Raw genomic sequence first — 23,853 nt, 5'->3', positions numbered from 1 at the left:
CAGACATCATTTTCCTACATCTGTAAAGATGATGTGAAAATATTTCCTTTAATCCCCTTTTATCTCCAACTACATACGACTCCACTTTTCTTTTCTCATAACAGAAATACTCCTTATTACCCTCCTTCTCTTGAACTCACCTCCATGATTCTTACCTTATTCTTAGTATGCATTTGTACTTTTTGGCAAGGTCACCAGTGACCTCTATGAGTGAATTGAACACAGGGGTGCTTAACTAGTGAACCACATTCCCAGCCCTTTCCATTATTTATTTTGACACAGAGTCTCATTAAGTTGCTTAGCCCCTCACTAAGTTGCTGAGGCTGACCTTGAACACTCAATCCTCCTACCTCAGCCTCCCCAGCCCCTGGAATTACAGGCAATCACCAGAATATTTGCTCTTTTAAAGAACTACTCTTGTCAAATTTCATTCTTACATAATTGGGCATTTTTCTTGACCTTTTTTGCTAGAGTATCTTTATTTTGCCACTATTTTAGCATGACCCAAAACTCAATACTTTCCACATCTTCTCTTTCTTTGCTGATTTCCTAGGTCCTCTCATCCTGAATCATTGCTTTAAAAATACACACCTTTCTTCTCTGGCTTCAAAAATATCTAGAGAGGAGACTTTAAAATTTTCATCAGTTTTGACCTCTGTGTTAACCTCCAGACTCATAGATTCAACAGTATATTCAGTATCTCCATTTGGTTATTTAGCAGAAATACCAAGCTCTACATATCTTGATCTGACCTCATGATTCCCTGACCTAGGAATGCTTTTCTTCAGTGTTTACCACCTTTGGAAATGTCAGTCTCCATTCTCCTGGTGTTTTCAGGCCAAAGTTTTGGAGTCTTCTTGGGCCCCTCTCCTTCTCTCAAACCCTTTGCTTTTAACTTTCAGATACATTCTGATTTGCACTAGTCTCTATAAGGGGCAGCACTCATCCTCATACATATGTTTTACTTGTCTTCATTAAATTTTTTAACTATCAAACAATATTCAATAGCATAGGTTTATTTGCTTAACATCTGCTTCATCCAGTTAAATGTAAATAGGGATTAGTTAATTTTGTTCACTGCTGTTATCTCTGGCATCTAGAGCAGAGCCTTACAGAAGCTAACCAGTCTCAATAAATATCTGTGGAACAAATAAATAAAAATGTCAATGCTGGTGCAATATTTTATTTTTAGGAGTCAAATTAAATGTGGGGTTTTAAATGTTTTGAAACATGAAATATTTTATGAATAGAAGTTACTTAGAACCAATTTTCAAATGAGCTAATAATATTTGTTCAAATATTGCCAATTTATAATATAGAGGGATATATCTGGGTTGAAAATTTGTATTCTTATAGCCAAATTAGTTCCTGCTGGTTATAATTAGAAACTAGGTGACCAGAAGTTCTGAAAGTAGCCAGAATAATTTTGTCTTTTCTTTAAAGAAAAAAAGATGGTGATCTTGGCCACCTCTCAGGAACTAAAATGAATTAACTATTCATGGACTATCAACTAGTTGTGATATTCACTTAATAACCTAAAAATTGAATTAATGATACTCTGAGATTTTGAGATGCACTGTTAATTGTTATCAGTTAAATTTCATTCATCCTTTCTGTGATAGTAATTACAGTATATTATTTATTTCACTATATTTATTAAATATATGCACATTTGTATATTTATGAATTCAGAAAAATATCTTTTTCTCTTTTTTTTTTTTTTTTTTTCTTTTGGTCCCAGGGATTGAATTCAGGGGCAACAACCACTGAGCCACATCCCCAGCCCTATTTTTTGTATTTTATTTAGAGACAGAGTCTGACTTGCTTAGTGCCTCACTTTTGCTGAGGTTGGCTTTGAACTTGCCATCCTCCTGCCTCAGCCTTCCAAGCCACCAGGATTACAGGCTTGCGCCACAGCACCTGGCCTAAACTATCTTTGAAAACCCCAGAGAGTTCAAATTCATACCTCCCAACTTCTATTTATTTATTGAGTATATAACTGTGGGCCAAGTAAGGTTTTCAAGTAACAGAGGAAGCCTCTCTTTATTCTGGTGTGCCATGTCTATGATATGGAGAAAATTATTCTGACAAATTTGCAAAATTTGAAGGCTGTACTTTTTGTTACTATGATATCATTGGTTTCTGTTGTTCTTATAAAATGAATGTTCTGTGTTCTTTCTACAAAGAATTTTATTGCTTGACAATTAGCACATTATAAATTGAAACCTTCTCTAAAGAAAGGTACAAATTTTTCACTAATAAGGTGTAAGTGGAAACATGATTAAGTTGTTTTAAGATCTACAGTTAACTCAGGTTGGTCAGTAGTTTGAGTGAGCTTTTGTAATGCCAAAGACAAGATTATCAACAATTTTAGCCACTGGACTAGAGGGCCAACACTGAATACTTCCTGTTCCTTTAAAACTGACTCTTTGATTTCTTTCTTTCCCATTTATTTTAATGATGCCAACATTGTCCCCATCACCCAAATCTAAAATAGCCACATATTCTTGACTCCATCCATCTCCCTTATCATCTACAATCCAACAATCATTACTCTTCAGAACATCTACCTCACTGCATCAACTCATGTCTCCCCAGATATCAATACTTCCCACTTAGGTACTCATTACCTATTTTCTGAGAAATTAAAATGCCATTTCACTCATACCAGTATCTGATGCACTTGTTACCAACTTTTTTAAACATTTAGGAGTACCTTTTTATAATTAAAAATGAGATTGTCAGTACTCTTTATATAATGCATGGAATCTAGTGTGCTAAAGCCTTTTCAAGGGGTTTTTTGAAGATTTCTCTGGGGATTTCATTTCTGTGATGAGTCTACTTCCAGTAGGAATGTGGCCACATAGAGCCATTGTTACTTTCTGCTCTTCATCAGTCTAAATAGGAACAAAGATATCTTTTTTTCTTTCTTTTACTTAACTTCTTTCCAAGTAACCACCACCAAGACAGGGTGTAAGAGGACTTTTACATTTTACCTTCCCATTTGACATGAATTACAGTGCACCAATTAAGAAGTAAATGTAAAAACAGATAATTCTGAAAGTTGAATGAAAATCTATCTTTCCCAGTATATTTTAGTTGTCCTTTCCACTGCATCCTACTGACATTAGTATTCCATATATTATTTCTGATTTGATATTCTTAAAGTACAATTTTGATCATGTTATCATCTTTCTAAAATGAACTCTGGCTTCCCATTGCACCCCAAATTAAAAATGTCTATCTTCTTGACATTGGTTAACCTGTATAGCTTGTCTTCAGCTTACTTTCTCAGCCACTAAAAAATGCTATGATTTTTAATCCAGTTCTTTCTTCTCAGTAGCTTATGATCTTAAACAAGTTACTTAATGTTTGTATACCTTAGTTTTCTAATTTCTATAATGTGGATAACATTAGCATCTGATTCGTGGTACTGCTGTGAGTATAGAATAAAAAATAAACAGGTAGCCTGGCTTTTATAGAATCTTACTGCTAAAATATAAAAAATTATGAGAAGCATTATGAGAAATTTCCATCAGTTATGAATTCTCTCCCCTCCAGAAAACTTTTCACTGAAGTCAGTATCTTCCCAAAATATTCTAGTGTTTTTAAAGTTATTTTGTCCTACCTGATTTCTTTATTTCTCTCTTTGAATGTCAAATCCATGTACTTCCATGGAAGACTGAGGTCAAATGCCATCACCATTAGGAAACTGTTGACTCAATTAAGCAACTGTCTGTAAACATTACTTGAAACTGAATGACACTATGAATCTTTCAACATAGGTACCAACTTGATTATAAAAATATAGATCTTTCCAATATACTTTAATCTTTCTACTACATTATATCTTTCCTTAGACTATTTTATTGATTGCTTTCAAATTCCAGTTGAATACCTAAGATTTATAAATACTAAGTAAATTAATTATACTAACTATTTTGTCCAAAGAACAGGTCAACATAAAAACATGTGACAATAAAAGATGGTGTGAGATAAGTTATAGCACAGATGTAGTAATACATACTTTCTTGCTAAGCCCAATACCATTTTTAACACAGTTTAATTTTCATGTTTGAACCATATCTTATTTTTCCTTTATAAAATACTATATTTCATTTTATGTTTGGTAATAGATCCTTATTATATTATTCATTTGATAGAGAAATTTTTTAATAAAAATAGTTGAGAAAAAAATAATTATTTTAGAATACAGAAAGAAAACCTCTATCTTTTTTTCCCTTATATGATATTAAATTGGTTTGGTAGACTTTGATTTATAGTTTATTATATAATATGGAAAATAGCCTCTCTTAAAAAAACTAGATATTTTTCTTCTAATGGTATTCAACTTTTTCTGTTCTTTACATAGTCTAAGAAAGTTTTTCTTTACAAAAACTTTATAATCTTTTATATATATTGCTTTATGTTTCATATAGCAGTAATTCACTACCTATATGAGTCTGCATGCTTTTTGGTTACAAGTTGTTAGCATCCTTATCATCTCTAACTCCATACATTTTTTCTTATTTTTACAGCCTTTAATTAATTGGTGTATGATAAAATTAAATTAAAACATTTAAATTTTCTGCTTGAATACCTCCAAGTAGATATTGGTTTGAAATAAATTCTTTGAGCTGATGAATCACAATTTTCCTTTTTCTTACTATTTTAGTCTCATTTTGGCACTTCATTTTATATATTTTACAACCAAGTCTTTATTTAACCTTATATCCAGGACTTTGTAAATATTGAGGTGAACCTGCTGAACTTCACTCATTGGAGATAATTGCTCACAACTATAGGTTTAATTAAGGGATATCAGAACATGGCACAACTAGAAGATGTACATTTACTTATAAATAAATTATATACATATATATTTGTTAGATTTATATTGATTTATGAGCATCTGAATCCAGATTTTTGTATTGCCTAAAAGTAACTAAATTAGCGTTCTTATAATTGAATGAAAAAAAATTAAGTTTTAAACAAAACCTTAAAAGTGACAGCTTTTATTCATATTGAAAATATTTTTAGGGGCCAGAGTTGTGGCTCAGCATTAGAGCATTCACCTAGCATGTGTGAGGGCTTGGGTTCCATCCTCAGCACCAAATAAAAATTTAAAAAAAAAAGGTATTGTGTCCAACTACAACTAAAAAATAAATATTTTTTAAAGAAAATATTTTAGCATCAAATGTATGTCAAAATCGTATAATTAGTCCATAGATACACATTTATTGTTTTCTCAACTATGAGAAGATGAGGATGTTTTGCAAGGATTTGATTGTATTAACTTGGTGTTTTAAATAAGTATTTTTTTTGGATAAATTTTGGGGTCTGGCAATATGAGCTTTTTCATATTTCTGAGTTTCTCTTTTCAGTTCACAAGTTTAAAATCAGTCTTCAAGGAATGTGTCAAAGATTAGTTTATCATTCATGATTGGGAAAAATAAAATCTCTTTTTGATCATACAGAGCCCAAATACACTTTTCTATGAATAAAAAGAGAAAACACTACATTTACTAATGTCAACATGGGGTGTTATCACGAGGATGAGGGCAGCTTTTCTGCTCTATGGCAAGTTTTTTGACAGGCTGTTGTGGAGGTTTCGTCAAGGAAAATCTTGGTTCTCCATGGTAAAGTGCTTTCTTGAATTCCAGTCTCTTCTATGTGGAAAGTTAATGTTTACTTCCTCTTACTGAATGTTGACTTAGGTATCCCTTTGACTCAAGTCAGGTAATGTTTTCCAACTGTTCCTTTGGAAAAACTGTCCATTGATTCTTAGAATGACAACCTGCAGGGAGGGGCATTGCCTTTACTCTGGTCAGTCTGTATTCTTATTACCTAAGCTAATGGTGCTCTTCAGCTGTCTTACAGAAACTTGAGGTAATGAAGCATGGGAGAGATCCAGTGCACTGCAGCTAGAAACAGGCTGCAGTCTTTGCTAGGGCTATGTTGACTTGTATAACGAAGTAGATGAAAAGACTTGTAGCTTTAGATCCTGATGATTTTCTGTGGGTTCTTAGGTTTTCATGACTTTCTTCCCCCACACTTAAATTTTCCTTATTATTCTAAATAGGGAAACCACAGTTAATAATTAGCAGAGGTACAGAATTATTTCTTCAATAAAGCACTTCACAACAAATATTGTAAGTCTCTTTCCTCCACTGTGTCATTTGTATTTTTAAAGTCACCATTATTAAACCAAACTATGTCAGATCCTGAATCGTTTTATCATAATCTCTTTACTGGTATTCTGTTTAATTGGGGCTCTATATGTTTTTCATTAAAATAATCACATAATGCATTCAAAATCAGCTGCAAATAAAATAAATTGATTAATTTTGTCAATTAAGCATTGCCTGTGCTGACCATTAACTGATTTTTATCTCATTTTCTTAGGAGAAGCTCAACAATCCTTTATATTCCAGACTCTCTCCAAAGAATGTTTATGACATGCTTGAATTATTGAGTTGTGGCTGGCTAAGAAATGATTGTCTGGATCTAGACTTTATTTAAAGCTTTTCAGTAAAGAAGTTTTTAATTGTGACTCATTTTAAGTGAGAGGCAGTTTCACTAATGTTCATTTGAGTTGTCAAATGAAGACATTAAGCTTTGACATTAGTGTCAACATATCTAGGTTAACCTGATAATACAGCCATTGAAGACTCTTCTCTGAGAGTGACAAAGTCACCTGGAAAATGAAAAAAAAAAAAAAAAAGGAGTGTAGAAAAGTGACCATATCTGGAGCTGTGAATAAGGGGAAGGCAGGTGCAAGGATAATACAGTCTCAAGACAGATTTACGAGATTAGAAGAGAAGGCAACTTTCTTACCAGGTTCAGATGTGGGTCCTTGACAAAGTCACTCTAAGCAAAGACACTTCACAATTTTACTGTTCCTGAGGGAGCTCTATATTGGGGAAGTGACCTTAGCATTGTTGAGACTTCTATCTGTTGGCCTATGTTCAAGCAGCCCAGGATAAATCTGTTGTATCCATTGTTAAAGACTGTTTGGGCTACTTAGTTTTATAACCCTACTGAGTTTTGTTTCTATGTCTTTGTATTACTTTTTGTTTTAATATTTTTGTTCTTTTCATTAAGTCCAAAATGCTTGGTACTTTTCTGAAGATAGAGAGGAATCTTGTGGCTTGATTGAGATCAGTCCTTAGGTGTAAGAATTCAAATATTCATAAAGTACACTGGATACATTTTAGGCTTGATGGCATCAAGCTCACCAGGGCAGATTCCAAACCATCTTCATAAGAGGGTTATTTAATCTGAGGGAAACACAAAGAACCCGATAGCCTTACCCCACCAGAAAGATAAAGACTACCAAGTAATACTGCTTTCAAACATTAGACTTATTTAATAACATTGTGCACAGTATCCTAATTTTCTTTTGTCCCATCCTATAGCACTCAGCATTGCTTTCTTGCAGAATGATCAAACGATGTTTATGAAATATGATGTTTTATGAATACCGTCTCTCTCTGGATTCCCTTCATAGTTAAAAAAATGCTATATTCCACAGAAGGTTTCTAAATAACTCTGCTATATAAGAGTTCTGGATGTTTTCCTCATTTGTATCAATGTACTACTGGGCATGGGTCCTAGGCTTTTTTCTAGATGCCAGAAATACAGCCACAGAGATATACAATTTATCATAAATAAACAGGCATACTAAGTCTTCTGGTAATAACAAAGGAATAAAATGGTGAAGGAGTATAGAGGCTTGCAATATTCAGAAGACAAAATAGTAAGAGAAGTCCTCACCAGAACAATGACATCTGAATGATGACCTGGTTGGGGTGAGAAGGTCAGCCAATCTGATATTTGGAGGATGAGTATTCCAAGAAGAAAGCAGGGCCTCTGAGCTGGCAGCTTGACCAGCTCTTTTTAGGAACAGTAGGGAGTGCAGTGTTTCTGGAGTGAGAAGAACAAGGATAGTAGTGAGGAGATGAAGGAAACAAAACTGAAGATGGAATGAGAATGCAAATCAGGCAGAGGTTCACAGTTTAATATAAAGGCTTTGACCTTTGTACTAGCTGAAATGGGAGCCTTTGAAGGATTGAGTAGAGGACTCCTCTGATCTGCCCTATGTCTATATGACACAGTTCTATCCATTGTGTTGGGAAACACTGAAAGCATAGATGGCAGATGGGAAACCAGTTAAGAGGCGGCTCTGCCATCTTCCATCTTACAACATTCCTTCTATATGGGATTTATTATTACCTTGATACATGCTATTAAATGGGTGTGTGATTTTTTTTTTCTGATTTTTATCAAAAACTCTACAATCCTAACACCAGCAAAGTTGCATTGTTCAAAAATGCAGTATGGAGCAGGTCCTTTTTTATACCTAGGATCTCATTTTTCTGGCTATAGGAAAGGAATGTGGAAGGAAGTGGCTCAGCCATCATAATCTAGTGACTAAGAGAACATGTGATTGTTTGGCCAAGGGGCCAATGAGGCCAAGGTCACAGGTATACTCTTTTTATGAGTCTGAGCTGTGTATGTTCCGCTCCAGAGAATCTATTTTTGACCTCATATATTCACCTCAAAACAGTATGCCCTTGCTCACAAGGGAAACCTGAAAAACTGTGTGGAGAGGTCAGTACAGATCCATCATCATTGCTAGAGAAACAACTCATAGCACTTCCTTTATTTACCACTATTGAAAAAGTAAATAGCATTTAGAAAATACATTATGACGAAGGCAATAAGGAATACAAGTACGCAGTGCAGTGCATTTTCCCAGTGAGTTAAAATAGTCAGTGAAGCATATAGATGGTTTATTAAATAAGTTGTTTTGCAAGCACTTTTTAAAGTTTTAAACACGTCTGAAAAGTGTAGGAATGACTTTTAATGAGTAATGCAACTTTTAAAAAAGAAAAAAGCAGCTCCCTTATTTATTTCATTTCTCTCTTTTATTCCAGAGCCTACAGATAGGCCGCCTATGTTACTAATTGCAAATTCTGAAACAATTGAGATGTTCTATCTTAATGGAAGTAAAATGGCAACTATAAGCTCAGTCAACAGGAATGAAATTCACACTCTGGATTTTATTTACAATGAAGAAATGATTTGTTGGATTGAATCAAGAGACTCTTCAAATCAACTGAAATGCATTCAGATAACAAAAACAGGAAGATTAACAGATGAATGGACAATCAATATTCTTCAGTCCTTCCACAGTGAGTATTTCAATTCAATATTTTGTATTACCCTTTCAGGATTTAATTTATAGACCAGTAAGTAGCATTCTGAAATTTCTAGCACAGAAAGCTAGAAAGCTAAGTGTACAAATATAAACACACTAAATGACTATACCAACTGCATGTTTTAAATATTCACACATACACATTCAGTAATTCTACTTTTATACGTAGTAAATTGTGGAGTTAATTGTAATTCTTTCTTTAATGCTTATTACAGTATCACCTAGCTGTGAATTGTGATTTTTTTTCACTGCCATAGTATTTCACAATGTGATACAGGAGGTGTGATAAAAAAAAAGGCAAGAAATTTATTTGTTAATTATAAGTTCATCAACTGCAGAATTTGTTAAAAATACTTTAAAAACTATTAGATTTATGCTAATTGGTAGTAGCTACTTGTGTTTGTGGACCTTTTTTTTTTCCAAGCAAACAGAGTTTTATACATCATTTTTCAAAAATGACTTAAGATTTGTGATTAATTTTGACTTCTCATGTCATAAATTTGACAGAATAATAACTGTCCTTTCTTTCCTACATATTACCATAAATACTAAAAAATGTTGTTATACTCACTGACTCCCTCCCTCTCTCTCTCTTCTATCAGCTTTCCACATGAGAGTAAAAACTTTTATTTGCACATTCCTGGAGAACTACGCATGAAAATTTTAACATATGTCCAGTTATTTTACAATTTACAGTGAAAAAGATTAACCTACAAATACTGCCACCATAAAAATCTCTAGAGAAATAAAGAAAAATATATACAATCAAATTGAAAAGGAAATAAAATTCTGTAATATAATATGATTTTCAAATGTGGAACGGTGATTTTGATTTAGTAATTGTAATTTATTAAAGTAGTTGATAGATGTTAATATAACAGTTTAGTGATCATTATTCAATATAATAAAATAATACTATGTAATTTTTGATGTTAGAGTATATAAATTAATGACAATGATTATAAAAGTGAAATATGAAGATATGAGTTTTAATACTTCAGTGAATAGAAAAGAAATGTTTAAAAAATTGAGTCCAACATTTTGAAAACTACAATAACATAAAAAATGATAAAGCTGGGGCTGGGGATGTGGCTCAAGCGGTAGCGCGCTCGCCTGGCATGCGTGCGGCCCGGGTTCGATCCTCAGCACCACATACCAACAAAGATGTTGTGTCCGCCGAGAACTAAGAAATAAATATTAAAAATTCTCTCTCTCCTCTCTCTCCTCTCTCACTCTCTCTTTTTAAAAAAAAATGATAAAGCTGTCTTTCATAAGCATGGACCAAAAGTCCTAATGAGAGCAATGGATGATAGCTATTTCAAGGATTCTATGGAGAATCCTCATTCATAATAAAAGGCAAATAACAAATTGTATCAGCAAAAGGAATGCTGCCCATAATCAGCAGTTGGAAATTGTTTGAACACAAGCACAAGTCCTTTATCACATTAGTGGTTACCTTAACTAATCCAGACATATTTGTCAAAGGAAAATGAAATATTGAATAGTCAAAGAGCTAGAATATTCTCTAGCTAGATAATTATTTTCCAAACTTAACTAAGCAATTTTTTTCCTTCACTTCACATGCTGGAATGATAGTAGCAATCTGTCCTTCAATATGTAGTTAAAATTATTTAGTAAATCCAGGGAAAAATCAAATAATTGCACATCAGAATGTTTGTAGAAAATTATCTGCAACTTAGAATACATTTATTTATACAACAGTTTTTAGTAAATCTAGAAAAACAAAGAGAATAATTTTGTTAAACAATTCACAAAATGCTAAATAGAATATTAATGTTTGAACAAAAAAAATGAATGCACTAGAAATATTTTAATCAGAGTAAATAATTTTTGATGAAGTCAGATTTATGCCATACAATTTGAAAGTCATTTTAGAAAAAAAAGTGGTTAAATGTGTGGAAGTAATTTAATGATAGGTTGGGGCAGGAGTGTGAGCAGAGCTGAGCTCCTCTGTCATGCTTATAAACCATTTATATTATCAACATGTCACAGAATGGCTGCCATTAGATATGATGGGTTCTGCCTTTACCATGACAGTTTGTGAGTTTATAATGAAGTCTGAATATTCCTTGCATGTATAATTACTCGAAATCTCTATCACACCATTTAAGCAAAAATAATGAACTGATCAAGTTTGTTTGAATACCAGTCAATAACTACATTCCAGAGATTATCTCTGCAAGTTTTGTCCTCATCATTTTTAGGCACTTTTCTCTGAATTTACCTGAAAAGAATATTCAGCATTGAAAAACAAAATATTTTAGAAAGATTTTTCAAAGGATTACTGTGAGAAAATCAATATAGATAAAACTGGCTTGCATTTAAAACTTACATAATAGTATAGAAATGAACATTTGATTACAATGTGAAAAATGTTATTGTGTATCTTATCTCTTTGTATGTCTACTCTGTCTCTGTGGAGTATACAGGAGAAAGAATGTCTTTCATGTTTCTTAATAAACAAAATTTTGATTCAAATTCATATATATTAGGCAATTCTGAATGACTATAAAGAAGCTAGTTGTGGAATCTAAACTCTATGTTTTGTTTCTCTACAAAAGAAAGACAAATCTACCTAAATAATATGTGCATTTTATTGAGTAGATAAATGAGTGTCTGTAGCATTTAGCACATTAAAGCAGTTATTATTCCTCTTTTTCTGATGAGACAACTAAGTCTCTGGAAAACTATGTAGTAGCACGCAATAAGTGTTGGCTATAGGTTTGGGTTTGGCTCAGTCTTCATAGCTTTTTCTAAATACCACATTTAGATTAAACATTTTATTTTTCATTTTAGCAAACCAAAGTTATTAGGTCTACTAATCTTAGTACAAAAGCTAATAAAACCAATAGAAGAGAGGTATAAAAGTCTTGAAAGAGACATAGAAAAAATGAATTTTGACAGAAAGCTGTTATTTGGAAAGGCCCACAAAGGATTCTGATCTGGCCCCCTTGGGAATTCTACCTTCAGTATTGAGAATCACTCCCAAGCAGTACTGTGGTAAAATGTATATGAGTGATCAGTAACACATTCAATAGATTATTAACCAAAGAGCATTAGGGAAAATGAAAGATATATATATATATATCTTATTATATTTTGTTCCTCTTATGGAACCACCATTTGATCCAGCTATCCCACTCCTTGATCCCACTCCAAAGGACATTCTGTAGTAACGCAGCCACATCAATGTTCATAGCAGCTCAATTCACAATAGCTAAACTGTGGAAGCAACCTAGATGCCCTTCAATAGATGAATATATAAAGAAACTGGTATAAATACACAATTAAATATTACTCAGAATTAAAAGAGAATAAAATTATGGCATTTTCAAGTAAATGTATAGAGTTGGAGAATATTATACTAAGCAAAGTAAGTCAATTCCAAAAAACAAAGACCAGATGTTCTGTCTGATAAATGAATGCTAATCCATAGTGGGGAGGAGGGAGGCATGGGAAAAATGGAGGAATTTTCATTGGGCAAAGGAGACAGTGGAGAGGGAGGGTGCATAGGGGCAGAAAAGATGGTGGAATGAGATGGACATCATTACTCTAGGTACATGTATGACTGCACATATGCTGTGACACTACATAATGTACAACCATAAAAATGTAAAGTTGTGCTGCAATTGTGTACAATGAATCAAAATAATATTCTGCTATTATATATATCCAATTAAAATTAAATTAATTAATTAAAAATTTTAAAAACAAATATGAGTTATATTTATTATTTAGCATTGTATGCTAAAAGTTGCATATGAGTTATATTTATTATTTAGCATTGTATGCTAAAAGTTGCAGACTTTGAAATTAATTTTGGAATTAGATGTTTTTTAAGCAAAAGTCATTTTTTAATAAAGTATTCACTCAAGATGTATTATGAACCTAAATGTTTCCCAAAATTTCTTGTTGGAGAACATGAGGTAAAGACATCAATGCCACAAATAAATCCCAGTGCTGGCATTTAGAAGAATGGTTATCTCCATCTTTTTTTTTCCAGACAAAATGCACAGAGATGACTGAGATAAATAAGAATATTTTATGTAATATCTTTTTTAAAATATATCATTTTTTGTAGAAGTAGTTGGACACAATACCTTTATTTTATTTATTTATTTTCATGTCATACTGAAGATCAAACACAGGGCCTCACATGCGATAGGCAAGTGCTCTACTGCTGAGCCACAACCCTAGTCCGAGTTAATCTCTTATTAAGGACAATAATTCAGAACCATATTGTCACCTTCCAACTGGACCACAGAAACTTTCATTCTGTTTCCATGTGTGATTCTTCAATACACTGAATAATCTGAGAATAACGTTGGAGATTCTAGTATGGTCTTGACCAGCTTGCCTTGATACATTCATGGGCTCAACTCCACTCCAGTAGAGTATGCTTGGCAAAAATGAGAAGGATTTTTATTCTCATAGACTTATTAGTATCTGAATTAAATCCATTCACTGGCTTTTATCTTCTTTTCTTAGTCTGTTCTTGAACTCATTTTCCATTTGGTCTTTGCCTAAATCCATTTAATTAAATTCCTGATTGGATAATTTAATAATTCTGACAGTTTCCTTCTGTTGTATATCAGTCTTACTTCTTTTCTTTGAGATAGTAACTCTAATAATCCTGTAAGACTATGGGAGAACATTCACTGAATGCCTTCTTTGTGCATTAGGAATTTTACATATTGCCTCATAACCATCACAAAAAAAATTACACTATGTGTATTATTTTATAATTGTCAGCTATAGATGAAAATGAATTTAAGGCAGTGAAATTTTTTTCTTAAGGTAATAAAAAAATTTTCTTCTTCATCTCTCAATAGATACTTAGTAACAACTGTTCTTACATCTCTTCAACTGCCTGTTTGCCTAATCCCTGCATAAAAATTTCAGAGCCTTCACCACTTCATGTCCACTTCGAAAGATATGGTTAGACAAGTATGACCAGGCTATGTCCCTATTGTAAATGTAATCTTGAAACAACAAAAATCCACCTGGAGTAATGAAAATGCTAGTCCCCAATGATAATGCCTTGTATTGAGTCCACACTTGAGAAGATGATTGTGGAATATTGCAGAAACATCCTTAGATTAGCTGATGACCTAATTACACAGAGATCACAAGAGAAAGTTGGCCTACTGTATTCCTAAATCATATGTTAAATATTGAACTGTTAGGAGAGTTCTTCTATAATTATCTTTCTCCATTGGATTGGTGAAACTCACATCTCATTGTTTCAGTTGGTCTTTATATCGTTGGTATTGAAGTTGTGTACTCTAACATGAACTGATGTGTCTGTTTCATTGTTTACAGTTCTGGTGAAATGATTGTAATGCTCTACTGCTTAAAATGAAAATAATTTTCGAGCTGTCCATTTCTCAGGATACCATGCAAACCATTATCTAGCTTCTCTGCAGGCAGCTGACCTACCTTGCCTGTTGTTCTCTACACTAGTCCCAGATCCCACCTAAAAAGTACCACCTGTACTTCCTCTAATGTGTTTTGTTTGCTCATCATTCTTTACACTATCAGATTCTTTCCAAAAGTTTTTCCATTGAGGTTAGCACCCTACCTTGAACATGGGAATTTATGCTTTTAATTCTGCACTGCAGATGAAGTGTATTTAATAATTGATTAGTTCTGGTTAGAGCATTGTTTTCAAAAGCATTCAGAACTTGGTCAGCTTATACCTAAGAAGAATTAAGAAATAATAACAACAACCATTCTTATTTTTAAAATAAAATGAGATTTTTTCATAAAGAACATTTTATTTTGGACCGTCCACTCTTCCACCAAAAAAAAAAAAAAAATGGGAATAGTTTTTCTTGGATTTTTAAGCTACTTAGAATCCAATTTCTTTCTATCAGTGTATCTTGTGGAGAGGTAAAGTTTGCATAAGAGTCTTGGCTGCAGTAACTAGCTTTATATCATTCCCTGCCAAAGTGCATCTAACCCATGAGAATATTACAGCACTATATCCAAAGATATCTTTTTAAACTGCTGTTCTGTAAGCAAATACATGTTTTATTATATTTTTAGTGCTTTTTAAATGCTCCTCATCTTTTTAGTATACTTATGTGGAAACATTAAAAGTGGCTTTTTTTCTGAGACATGGCTTCATTTTTTTTGTTGGGGAGAAGTATGGGGGATGCTGTGAAGCTAATTAATACAGGGAATTCCTCTTGGGGTCTGAAATTTTAGTGAGGAGATTAAACAATCCATTGAGTGTAAGATAAATGAAAGTTAAAATTGCCAACTATGTAAGTCTGAGAACACATTTCAGATATGTAAGTGTATTATTGATACCATACACTTAAAGTTCTAACCATTACATTAAATTGTTAATTTTTATGGTATTTGATAAATTTATACTTTGAGGTAAATAACTTGTTCTGATTTACAGTCAATACATAGCCATCAAAACCTTTCTAAAGGGCTGGGGATGTGGCTCAAGCGGTAGCGCGCTCGCCTGGCATGCGTGCGGCCCCGGTTCGATCCTCAGCACCACATACCAACAAAGATGTTGTGTCCGTGGAGAACTAAAAAATAAATATTAAAAATAAAATTCTCTCTCTCTCTCTCCCTCCCTCCCTCTCTCTCTCTCTCTTTAAAAAAAAAAAAAAAAAACCCTTTCTAAATGTCTAGCTCAACAACAAAAACGAAAAACAGAACAAGAAAACCTCTTAGTACTGTTTCTCTATAAATTTGTCTTTGTTGTTATTCCAGCTATATTCTTGTCAGGCTATAGAGACTATTACTATCTTATTGTTGTTTGTCAACAAGCGTGAAACTTGCCAAAGCAGAAATTAGGAATATGCTAGACCGCATTATTTGTATGCATTTTTTTCTAAGCTTTTAAAAAATATGTTTGTACACACATTAGACAGAAATATATTCCCATAGAAGTTGTGCTTGACATTGTACAAAACTTTTGAATCATTATTTTCAAAATTAGTATTTTTTTGTGTAAATTCACGTGTGATTAATTTATTAATCAATTTTTCATAGCCTAAGTAGGAATTTCTAAGTGTTTCTATTATTGCACATGATATTTATAAGGTTGATTTTACCAGTCAGAAGTTTGAAGGGCATATTCATTTTGTCATGAGTTAGTCGCATAATATATTTGATATCCATAATATTTAATTATTGAAACTTGTGTTTTTGACCAGACAGACTTCATTTCAACGAAAGAAAGAAGAAAGTTGGCAAAAAGAGAAAGGCATAAGAGATATGTATTTTTTTAACCTTAAACATAATTGCTTATTTTCTTTATTTTTTTTAACTTTATTTTGTGTTTTCCTAAGAGATTTTCATCAGGTAAAATGAGTATGTTTCTACCTCATATTCCCTGACCTTCAGAGGTTTTTAATCTTGTAGAGACATTTACAAGATATTGGAAACTCATCATAAAAAAATAAAGACAGTGTGCAATAGGAAGCTAATTAAGCAAGGTAATAAAACTGGCATGTAGCATTTCATTTTTTGATTAAGATTCTTGTTTTCCTATTTTTTTCCCAGTCTATAACATCTTGTGATTTGCAGCTTTATCTTAACAATGGGCTTTGTATGTGTCTCATCTCTGTATTTGGGCTGAGTAGATATGGTCCTATCTCTGTGATTGACTAGCTACCTGACCCTATGCAAACCATTTGAAAACAAAAGAACATGTTCACATAGCTGCTAGAATTCCACATCTAAATATACTCCCCACTTCCTCTCCCTTTTGCTTTCTTTTCTTGTACTTTATGTTGGGAGAGGGGAGAGACAGACAGACATGTATTTGTATTTTCTTCTTATGTCCTCCTTTTTTCCACCCTGTTAATCACTCACATACCTTCATCCTTTTATAGTACCATTAGTACCATACAGTACCATTACCTAAAATAAGAACATATTTTTGGAACACCAATTCCAAAAATTGATCTTGCAAAAATGATTTTTGTGATCAGGTGAGTTTGGCAAATTTTACAAGTTATATAACTTTACTGAAGACTTAGAATATCAGTAGCCTGTATGGGAAAGATAGTAGCATGACTCAGACATAACTTTCCTATGTTCATAGATGAATACATAACCAGTTAACTCAACATCATGTACAACCACAAAAATGGAAAGTTATACTCCATGTATGCATTATATGTCAAAATATATTCTATTGTCATGTATAACTAAAAAGAATAAATTTAAAAAGTTATGAGAATTTCTTCAGTAAAATAAGTGTTAACTTTGTCCAGCTTAGGGTTTCTTTAATGCATTTGCATTAAATGCATCTGAACACTTTTTTGGTGTGTTAGTGATGGATTTGTGAACATGTTTCTGTATGGGTGCTTGTTTCTAAAAATAAATTATGAGTATATACAAGCATCTACTATGTATTAATATTTCAAATATCTATTTTTTATTTTCTCTGTTCTGAGAATGTTTTTAAAGACCTCCGGGGAAAGCCTTTTAGAATTTGAAACTCCTATCACTTTTTATATATATTTACTATATTTTTAGCTAAACCACTGAAAGCCACATATGCAGGAAAATATAGAACTTTCTTGTAACAACAGTTTTTTTAGCTTTTTCTTCCCTGGGATTCAACTACATTCAGTCTGTACACAGAAGGTTATAGAATCAAATCTCATATGCACTGAGATATTGAAGAGAAACCAAAGACTCCTCAGAATATGAATTTAAAGGAATAAAAACATAACAAAGATTTAGACATATGTGAAATTCATTCCAAGAAGGGGCCTAGCCTAGAAGGTGATTAATGGTGGAGGAACATGGAATGTACTCCATAAATAATTTAGAAATGCAGTTGGTATCAAATAATTTGAGGTTAATTACAAAAAAATTTCATGTCTTAAATAAGGTCACAGAGGCAGAACTTCTTTACAGTAAAACATCAATGTCAAATAATGAAATCGTTATAAAGAAAACGAAGGCTTTAAAAATATAAATATCTTGAATTATGGGATTAAGTTTAATATATACAAAAATATGTGTGCATATATATGCATGTGCATGTATATATACACACATATATACATATATGGTATATTTGGAACCCATTTACAAGTACTCCACTTGTCAAAAAAGGTAGAATCTTTATAATGGAAACCTGTTAATTTCTGAACACCTCAGAAAACTCACAAAGATTAAATTATGCAATTCCCTGCTTTATTGTTATTCTCTCCAAAAAACTTGGAGGTTTGATTTCTTGGATACTATGATATTAGGAAAGAAGTTTTGAAGATAATTTTTGTTGGTAATTGTGTCACTTGGATATCCAAGCAGTAGTGATAGTTAATGAATGAACATTCTGACTTATATATTAGCTTCTTCAGAGTCTGATAATCAAGAAATGATTCCCCAAATCCTGATAATCTTTTTTTAAAATATTTATTTTTTAGTTGTAAGTGGACACATAATATCTTTATTTCATTTTTATGTGGTGCTGAGGATCAAACCCAGTGCCTCACGCATGTTAGACATGCACTCTACTACTGTGCTACAACCCCAACTCAAAAGCATGATAATTTGGTGAACAATTCAAATAGTTTCTGAAATTGCAAATATAATTGTTAGATCTTAAATCTGTTGTTACATTTTGATTCAGAAATGCTTTTAGTCTGTCCTTACACTACTTTGTAAATTTTTGTCATCTTAATGAAAACACTTATTTGATAAATTTATATGTTCTCCTTGCAACAATAATCATTTTACTGTTAAGAATAACCAAAACATTTTAAAACTTCTTGTTTTAAGATATTACTCAACAGTAATTTATGTATGTGTATTACTGTATTTACTTTTTGAATAAAAGTATACTAAAAATTTTACTTAATTTATGTATGTGTATTAAGTAAAATTTTTAGTATACTTTTATTCAAAAAGTAAATAGTTATATATTCCAAAACCAAGTGGTGGAGAAAATCTTTTAAACTATTGATCAACAATGAGTCTTAACTCTCTAACCTTTAAATAAATCCATGTTTTAAAACATGCCCTTATAATATGATAGAGTAATGACTTAGTTTTACAGCTTTACAAACACATACAAATATTCTTTATAAATTCAAAGGAGCTTCTGTTTTAGATTTTTTATGTTGGGTAACATTGTTTGCATTTTGAAAATAATAGTAAAAGCAGCAAAAATACTCCATAGAATATCTTGTTGCTTGATATAGTAGTTTAGCTTTTATATACAGATCAGAATATTTTATTATACCTATGAAATAACTCACTTAGACTTAAGATTTATTTTTTTAAATATTTTTTTTAATTGTTGATGTACCTTTATTTGTTATTTACTTATGTGTGGTGCTGAGGATCGAACCTAGTCCTTCACACATGCTAGGCAAGTGCTCTGCCACTGAGCCACAATTCCAGCCCAGTTTTATTTTTATGTAATTTAAAAATACATAGAAACTTTGGAATCATGGGCAGTATATGAAAGCAAAATTATTATAAAGTCTCTAATTTTTCTTTAAAAAGGTCCATTGTATCTTAAGTAATATTCTTTTTTTTTTTCTGATATTGGCTTATCAATTTAGTTTCTGTGCAGGGGAGAAAAACTTGCTCCTTAAATCATGAATTACTTTAATACAGAATATTCTCAAAATTGTTGGAAGAGATCAAAGGAAATTGAAGGATGTGCTTTAAAAAACAACACACAAAACAAAGCAGCACTTTAGGAACCACTATTTCTTAGGCCTCCCCTGGAACTATGCTCAAAGCAAGAGCCCATTACTGTTTCTGGTGCTGCCTGAAAATGAGTCTGAACACACCTAATTCCAAGAATTAGGAGAGCTTATAATGAGGCCATTGCCATTATCACTACAATCCACACCTCTTCTTGTCACACAGAAAGCAGAATGATGTACACTCCAACACTTTTAAGCACAAATCCTTTTTCTTTCAATTATGTTTTCCAGTTGAAAAAAATTTATTGGTTGCTCAAAGCATTACAATGCTCTTGATACATTTGATTCAAGTGGGTTATGAATTCTTATTTTTACCACGTGTACAGATTGCATGATCACATTGGTTATACATCCACATTTATACATACTGCCATACTAGTGTCTGTTGTATTCTGCTGCCTTTCCTATCCCCTTCCTATCCCCCCTTCCCTCCCCTCCCCTCCCATCTTCTCTCTCTACCCCATCTACTGTAATTCATTTCTTCTCTTTTTCCCCCTTTCCCCTCACATCCTCTTATATGTAATTTTGCATAATAATGAGGGTCTCCTTCCATTTGCATGCAATTTCCCTTCTCTCTCCCTTTCCCTCCCACCTATCATCACTGTTTAATGGTAATCTTCTTCTCATGCTCTTCCTCCCTGCTGTGTTTTGAGTTGCCCTCCTTATATCAAAAAAGACATTCGGCATTTGTTTTTTAGGGATTGGCTAGCTTCACTTAGCATAATCTGCTCTAATGCCATCCGTTTCCCTGCAAATGCCATAATTTTGTTAGTTTTTAGTGCTGAGTAATATTCCATTGTGTACAAATGCCACATTTTTTTAATCCATTCATCTATTGACTGGCATCTAGGTTGGTTCCACATTCTAGTTATTGTGAATTGTGCTGCTATGAACATTGATGTAGCTGTATCCCTATAGTATGCTATTTTTTAGGTCTTTGGGGAATAGTCTGAGAAAGGGAATAGCTGGGTTGAATGGTGGTTCCATTCCCAGCTTTCCAAGGAATCTCCATACTGTTTTCCAGATTGGCTGCACCAATTTGCAGTCCCACCAGCAATGTACAAGTGTACCCTTTTCCCCACCTACTCACCAGCACTTGTTGTTGTTTGACTTCATAATGGCTGCCATTCTTACTGGAGTGAGATAGTATCTTAGAGTGGTTTTGATTTGCATTTCTCTGACTGCTAGAGATGGTGAGCATTTTTTCGTGTATTTGTTGATGAATTGTATATCCTTCTCTGAGAAGTGTCTGTTCAGGTCCTTGGCCCATTTGTTGATTAGGTTATTTGTTTTCTTATTGTTTAATTTTTTGAGTTCTTTGTATACTCTGGATATTAGGGCTCTATCTGAAGTGTGAGGAGTAAAAATTTGTTCCCATGATGTAGGCTCCCTATTTACCTCTCTTATTGTTTCTCTTGCTGAGAAAAAAAAAAAAAAAACTTTTTAGTTTGAGTATGTCCCATTTGTTGATTCTTGATTTTTAACTCTTGTGCTATAGGTGTCCTATTAAGGAATTTGGAGCCTGACCCTACGAGATGGAGATTAGAGCCAACTTTTTCTTCTATCAGATGCAGAGTTTCTTGTTTGATCCCTAGCTCCTTGATGTATTTTGAGTTAACTTTTGTGCATGGCAAGAGAAAGGGATTCAGTTTCATTTTGTTGCATATGGATTTCCAGTTTTCCCAGCACCATTTGTTGAAGATGCTATCCTTTCTCCATTGCATGCATTTAGCACCTTTGTCTAATATAAGGTAGTTGTAATTTTGTGGATTGGTCTCTGTGTCCTCTATTCTGTACTATTGGTCCACCCACCTGTTTGGTAACCCGTATCATGCTGTTTTTGTTACTATTGCTCTGTAGTATAGTTTAAAGTCTGGTATCACTATACCGCCTGTTTCACTCTTCCTGCTTACAATTGCTTTTGCTATTCTGGGTCTTTTATTTTTCCAGATAAATTTCATGATTGCTTTATCTATTTGTACAAGAAATGCCATTGGGATTTTGATTGGCATTGCATTAAACCCATAGAGTACTTTTGGTAGTATCGCCATTTTGATGATGTTAGTTCTGCCTATCCATGAACAGGGTATATTTTTCCATCTTCTAAGATCTTCTATTTCTCTCTTTAGGGTTCTGTAGTTTTCATTGTATAAATCTTTCACCTCTTTTGTTAAGTTGATTCCCAAGTATTTTTTTTTTTTTTTGAGGATACTGTGAATGGGGTGGTTGTCCTCAATTCCATTTCAAAGGATTTGTCGCTGATATACAGGAATGCCTTTGATTTATGCATGTTGATTTTATATCCTGGCACTTTGCTGAATTCATTTACTAGCTCTAGAAGTTTCTTTGTAGAACCTTTTGGGTCTGCTACGTATAGGATCATTTATCTGCAAATAGTGCCAATTTAAGTTCTTCTTTTCCTATCTTTATGCCTTTAATTTCTTTCCTCTGTCTAATTGCTCTGGCCAGTGTTTCGAGAACTATGTTGAATAGAAGTGGTGAGAGACGGCATCCCTGTCTTGTTCCACATTTTAGAGGGAATGCCTCCAATTTTTCTCCATTTAGAATGATGCTAGCCTGAGGCTTAGCATAGATAGCTTTTACAATGTTGAGGTAAGTTCCTGTTATCCCTAGTTTTTCTAGTGTTTTGAACATAAAGGGATGCTCTACTTTGTCTAATGCTTTTTCTGCATCTATCGAGATGATCATATGGTTCTTACCTTTATGTCTATTGATGTGGTGAATAACATTTATTGATTTCCGTATATTGAACCAGCCTTGCATCCCAGGGATGAATCCTACTTGATCATGGTGCACAATTTTTTTGATATGTTTTTGTATCCGATTTGCCAGAATTTTATTGAGGATTTTTGCATCTAAGTTCATTAGAGATATGGTCTGTAGTTTTCTTTCTTTGAAGTGTCTTTGTTTGGTTTCGGAATCAGGGTGATGTTGGCCTTGTAGAATGAATTTTGAAGAGCTCCCTCTTTTTCTATTTCCTGAGATAACTTGAAAAGTATTGGTATTAGTTCTTCTTTAAAGGTTTTGTAAAACTCTGCTCTATACCCTTCTGGTCCTGGGCTTTTCTGTGTTGGTAGTCTTTTGATGGCTTCTTCTATTTCCTCCATTGATATTGATCTGTTTAAGTTATGTGTATAAGATAAGCAAACTTCTGAATGCACATTGCTGTATGTATATACGTGGCCATATAACCAATGTGATCCTTTAACCTGTACACGTGGAAAAATGGGAATTCATACCCCATTTGAATCAAATGTATGATATGTCAAGATCATTGTATTGTCATGAGCAACTAATAAAAAAATGAATTAACAAATATAACTTTATTCCTCAAGCTCATGAGGAGAAGATACTTTTAAAATTTCCAATCTCCTCAAATGGACAGAGAATAGAATGAGGTTGAGAGACCCAATCCAGAGTATGCAATGGAATTGATTTTGGTGTCACTGTAACTGATTTCTTACTGGGCTTTGTGTCCCTTGAGAATTTAAAATGTCCTTTTCTTACTGATATGGCTTCTGGATGTGTGTATGTCACCTTGTGATTTTCATAATTTCATATCTTGGAGTCATTAATTTACTTAAAAAAAAAGATTCCCATATTTTTTCCAAGATACTCTATTAGGCCCAGTGGATTAATTGTACCTTTCAAGGTATTTCAACTTCCATCATGGCTATCCATGTCAAAAGCTTGTCTGGTAGGAGGAAAGATGACATCACTGAATTCTATGGATACACAAATGCAGAATTTGTATATAAGTGGCTTGGTTTTTTTTTTTTTTTTCATATTGTTTGTCTTTTCTTCCCTGAGAGTGAAATATTTAGTTATGTCTCTCAAGTTATGAACAGGAACCACTTCTAGTCAATTAAAAAAAATCATTTA

The 23,853-nt window shown here is 33.0% G+C and overlaps 1 protein-coding gene across 1 annotated transcript in view; it reads left to right on the top strand.

The window, feature by feature from the left end:
- The window catches only part of LRP1B (LDL receptor related protein 1B), a gene marked incomplete at its 3' end in the record, with an annotated part of 1,847,377 nt that overhangs the window by 876,308 nt on the left and 947,216 nt on the right, over window positions 1-23,853 (top strand). The window contains exon 6 of the mRNA XM_081262419.1: window positions 8,940-9,197. Coding sequence (XP_081118545.1) covers window positions 8,940-9,197 — 258 coding nt within the window. The remainder of the gene's footprint in view (window positions 1-8,939; window positions 9,198-23,853) is intronic.

This window comes from Spermophilus citellus (genome assembly GCF_964194105.1).
Source record: "Spermophilus citellus genome assembly, chromosome: 11".
NCBI classification, from domain to species: Eukaryota; Metazoa; Chordata; class Mammalia; order Rodentia; family Sciuridae; genus Spermophilus; species Spermophilus citellus.
The sequence above is the reverse complement of the archived record's forward strand: the minus strand, read 5'-3'. Positions and strand labels throughout refer to the sequence as shown.